This window comes from Orycteropus afer, unplaced genomic scaffold, assembly GCF_000298275.1.
Source record: "Orycteropus afer afer isolate SDZICR_OR568_19922 unplaced genomic scaffold, OryAfe1.0 scaffold00063, whole genome shotgun sequence".
Lineage (NCBI taxonomy): Eukaryota > Metazoa > Chordata > Mammalia > Tubulidentata > Orycteropodidae > Orycteropus > Orycteropus afer.
Window position 1 is genome coordinate 1576686 of NW_006921650.1, and position 4597 is coordinate 1581282.

Here is a 4597-nt window from a genome sequence, read left to right on the forward strand (position 1 = left end):
TTTTTTTTTTTTTTTCCATACAGAGGAGTTTGTTCTGGCAGCTCAGAAATTTGGTCAGGTTACACCCATGGAAGTTGACATCTTGTTTCAGTTAGCAGATTTATATGAGCCACGGGGGTAAGTTGGCTTTTTTTTTTTTTTTTTTTTGCTTTTTGCTTTTTTTTTAATCAGCTTAATAAAAGGAGGTTGGGAGTTGGGCAGCAACCCAGAGAAAAACAATTAAGGCTACTCTGAAATATGGGAGGGAAAAAGGATCGTTTTAAAATTCCATCATATACATTGTAATAAATTAGTATTCTTATTGTTGTTTGTGTTTGTTTTTCCTCCAGACGAATGACCTTAGCAGACATTGAAAGAATTGCTCCCCTGGAAGAAGGAACTCTGCCCTTCAACTTGGCTGAGGCCCAGAGGCAGGTGGGTAAGGAGGACCAAACTTACTTCCTGGTTTTTCTCTAATAGAGCACCCCAACCTCTTTTCATTAGCAATTGCCTTTTTGGCATTGGTATCTAACTTACCAGTTAACTCAAATCCAGATAATTTCAAAAGACTGAAAGAAAGTACTTGGAGATGTTCTGTTTAAAAGATATTTGGCACTTACTTGTTTCTTTTCAAAGACAGGATGGTTTACTAACTGAATTGGAAACCTAGCACTCCAGAAGTACATAGATACTTACTTCTCCGAATCCCTTGTTGAGAAAAGTGGGGAAGGAGCCCTGTTTTGGTGCTGTTGTCACTGCCAGCAGCTGGGCATTGCTAAATGAAAGCCATCTTTGCTCCTTAGAGAGGTACTTCGTCGGTGCATTGTCTAACTGCCATGCCTTCCGTTTTTCTGAATATCAAAATGAGATAATTTTGTTTAGTCTGGGGTCCTAGTTTGAAGGCTTTTAGACCTATTTTCTCTGTGAAAGGATTCATAAGTTATGTGGAAACAATTTTAGGAATGCTAAATTTTATTTTATGGTTAACAGAAACCAATCTCTTGAAGTTGTAGGAGTAAGAAACTCAAAACGTGAGACTTCCTCCTTTAACTCTTGCTCAGCCTTCTATAGCTCTGGAGTAGAGAATAAAGGCCTTCATTGCATGTGTTGTGCTTACACGGTGTTTGTAAAATAAATCCACTCATAGACGAGCGTCGTCCTAGAAAAATACCTCCTTTAAGGCAAAGCCATCTCTGAATCCTGTGAGACTTAACATTTTTTTGGCTTGGAGCTCTGGGTCTATACAGAGACGCCAGTTTGACCACAATGGGTTGATGCGGGCTACATTTTTAGGACTGTCAGGCCTTAAGCCAGGACCCCCTCCTTTCAGATCTCTCCCACCCAAATGCAGTGGTGAGTTTTGTGTGCCGCACGTAACTTAAAGTGGTGGGTATGCGCTCAGCAAATCCTAAACGAGGCACCTCTGGGAAACCAGCTGGCCGTTGTTAAAAGAGGAAGCAGATTTTCCTGAGTGCAGGAGAGAGAAGGGTATAATCACGTGCAGAGGTGGAAGCAGTGTGTCTGCCCTGCCTTTGATTTCTAAACACTGCTTAAGAGATGATTATCTCTTCATCTGCATGCTACTAACTGTTGTAGAAATTTGGGGATTAAGAAAAAGCAGAGGTTTTTTTCTTAGATCCCCTCTGTTCTGCAGCTGGCAGTGGTATCCCACAATTTTTCCTTTATATCTTTTGTAGCTTCTGAGAGTCTGTGATGGGTGCTTGTTGATACTGGCCGGGTAAGGGTTAGACTAGATTGATGAGATTTACAGCAGGAAATGATTGGCTGCTGCTTGGAGGTTTAAAGCATCAGGATGGCCGCGCCTGGGATATGCATTACTTCGAGGATCCTAGTGGGCATGACGGCATTCACAAACGGGAACAAGGAAGGCCGTTCACCTGGGAAGCAGAGAGCTGCCTATTCCAGTGCTATGTGGCACTTTAAACATTCATCTTAGAAGGGAGGGGGGGGAGTGAAGGAGGAGGAATCCTTCTTGCCTCTTTTCAAGAACATGCTACATTTCTAGCCTAAGAAAAGGGAAATAAATTATTTGTGGTTTTTTTAGATAAAGAATCAGAGGTAGTGGTAGATTCCCCTTCCCTCATAATTTCCAGAGTATTTTGATGCCAGACCTAAGTATTGTGTCTTTATATCCGTATTGTATAAATAAAATTGTGCTTTTCTTATGGATGCATCTATCAAAATGAAGTTACTGTTGATTTCCATCTATACAGAGATAGAGTTGGAAACACCCCATAGAATTTGCAGAAGAAATATTTTACATTCTGAAAGATGCATATTTTTATGTGAAACTGTTTCCCGTTAAATGATTTTGAAGGAGATTCCAAATTATCTCATTGTATTGGACTTGTGTTACATTGACAGCAACTAAAATTCAGTGGGTTGATAGCTGGGACTTTCATTGTTTGCTGATTTTCATTATCATGGCTTTTGAAAACAAATTTTATTGAATGTATTTTTTCTTGCATTAGTTATTTATTAAATACCAACTATATATCACCTTCATTTGATAAGTCTGTCTGGCATAAAATTACTATTTTATTTATATGGGCAGACAAGTGCAATACTTTGAAATGATCTGGCATCAGAAACGCTGTAAAGATAGCAGGTCAGAAGAACAACAGAACAACAACTGACTGACCTGATGTATGAACTGAGAAAAGATGGACCAAAGAGGGAGGCAAATAACCATCACCATTAATCCAGCCACCTAGTTGTAGCCAATGTAAATATTTTGAATATTTTTCTGGGGTAGGTGGCCAAAATGTTAGCATTATTTTTATATGCATATATCAACCCACAAATAATTATAATCAAAATGACATCTTATTGTATATAGACTTAAAAGCTAATTTCACAGAAATGCATCCTGAAATATTTCAGACAGAACAAGGTTAAGAAAATATATAACAAATACTCGTGTACCTACCATCTATTTTTTAGCCTATGTTTCCATTTATAATTTTTATAAACTTTTTTTTTTTAATAAACATTGTTCTTAACACCAAATATCATTTACATCATAATTTTTGATGCTGTGCTCCTTCAATTAATAACTATACCATTATTTTTAACCAGCTCTTTATTTTTGGTCATTTAAGTTATTTCCAAAGGTTTTTGCACTTAAACCAGTACTGCTTTTTAACACTCTAAAAGTTTCATCCTTGCTTGCATATATGATTATTTTGTACTTAACTTTTAATAAATAGAAGTACAGGATCAGAGGCCATGCATGCTTTAAGGGTTTAGATATTTATTACCAGATTTCTCTTTCAAATGGGGGCTTTCATTATGTTACTTGATTTTAAACATCAACAGTAATAATGACCCTTCGTTAATGACAACATAGGGAATCAAACTCTGTTTTCCTCTCAGACATTTTTGTTGTGTCATAGATTTAGAACTCAGTGACTAATTTTTATATACAGAATGTACTCACTTTGTCCTCCTTTTTTCTATCTCCTGTCTCCATGCCCTCCAATTGCTATTCACGCAAAGCAGAAGGCCTCAGGAGACACAGCTCGACCAGTTCTCCTGCAGGTTGCAGAATCAGCTTACAGGTTTGCCCTGGGTTCTATTGCTGGAGGTTAGTCATGGATGAATGCAAAAGTTTCATTTGTATTGTTCCTCTTATCTCTTCCCTGATTTTCTGCCTTGAAGTATTAAAGGACAAAACCTTCTCTAGTCTTTCATGGATCCAGTTGCCACCCAGTTAGTTGCTATGAGGTGGGATGAGAAGCAGGGGAACTTTTTTCCATACCTGCATATGATCAGGAACTTTACAAGTGGCATTTTCCCTTGTGTATCTGAAGACAAGCTCTCCAAAAGACAGGTTAATAATGGGGTTAGGTTGTGGTGCTGTGATTTTAATTTAAACCAACTATGACATCCTTTTATCAGGGGATACTTAAATCCACAATTGTTATTGGGGTATAGAAAGAAAGAATAGTTTTAAAATCAGTACATGGAAAATTTCTTTCTTTCTTTTATCAGTCTTCTCTTTGGCTTTACTACCTTCTCCTTCCTCTGACTGACTTTAATTCCTTCTAACATGTTGGTATTATTTTACTTTAGCTGTTGGAGCCACCGCTGTGTATCCTATCGATCTTGTGAAAACTCGAATGCAAAACCAACGATCAACTGGCTCTTTTGTGGGAGAACTTATGTATAAAAACAGCTTTGACTGCTTTAAGAAAGTGCTACGCTATGAAGGCTTCTTTGGACTGTATAGAGGTTAGTGCCATGTGCTAAATTCCTGTAAGGTTAAAAAATAGTCAAAGTTGATTTCCCATCTGCATGCCTGAAATGTATTAGAGAGACTGCATTAAAATGGAAATACAGCAGATTCTCAATTATCCATGCTAATGGGAGTAGGCTAGAGGCAGCGTGGGCATGGCTAAATCAAAACAGCCCATAATCTGAAAGCCATTTATATTGGTCTGTAACCAAACTTAAAAACCAAACCCACTGCCATTGACTGGATTCTGACTCATGGCGACCCCCATTGTGTTTCCAGGGCTGTAAATCTTTACAGAAGTAAGATTGCCTCATCTTCCTCTGGAGCAGGTGGTGGGTTTGAACCACTGACCTTCTGGTT

At 38.2% G+C, this 4597-nt stretch overlaps 1 protein-coding gene across 1 annotated transcript in view; it reads left to right on the plus strand.

Moving 5' to 3' along the window:
- SLC25A13 (solute carrier family 25 member 13) overlaps positions 1–4597 on the plus strand; it is a 281715-nt gene that overhangs the window by 197181 nt on the left and 79937 nt on the right. Inside the window, exons 8-11 of the mRNA XM_007939784.2 lie at positions 24–117; positions 330–414; positions 3499–3586; positions 4075–4233. Coding sequence (XP_007937975.1) covers positions 24–117; positions 330–414; positions 3499–3586; positions 4075–4233 — 426 coding nt within the window. The remainder of the gene's footprint in view (positions 1–23; positions 118–329; positions 415–3498; positions 3587–4074; positions 4234–4597) is intronic.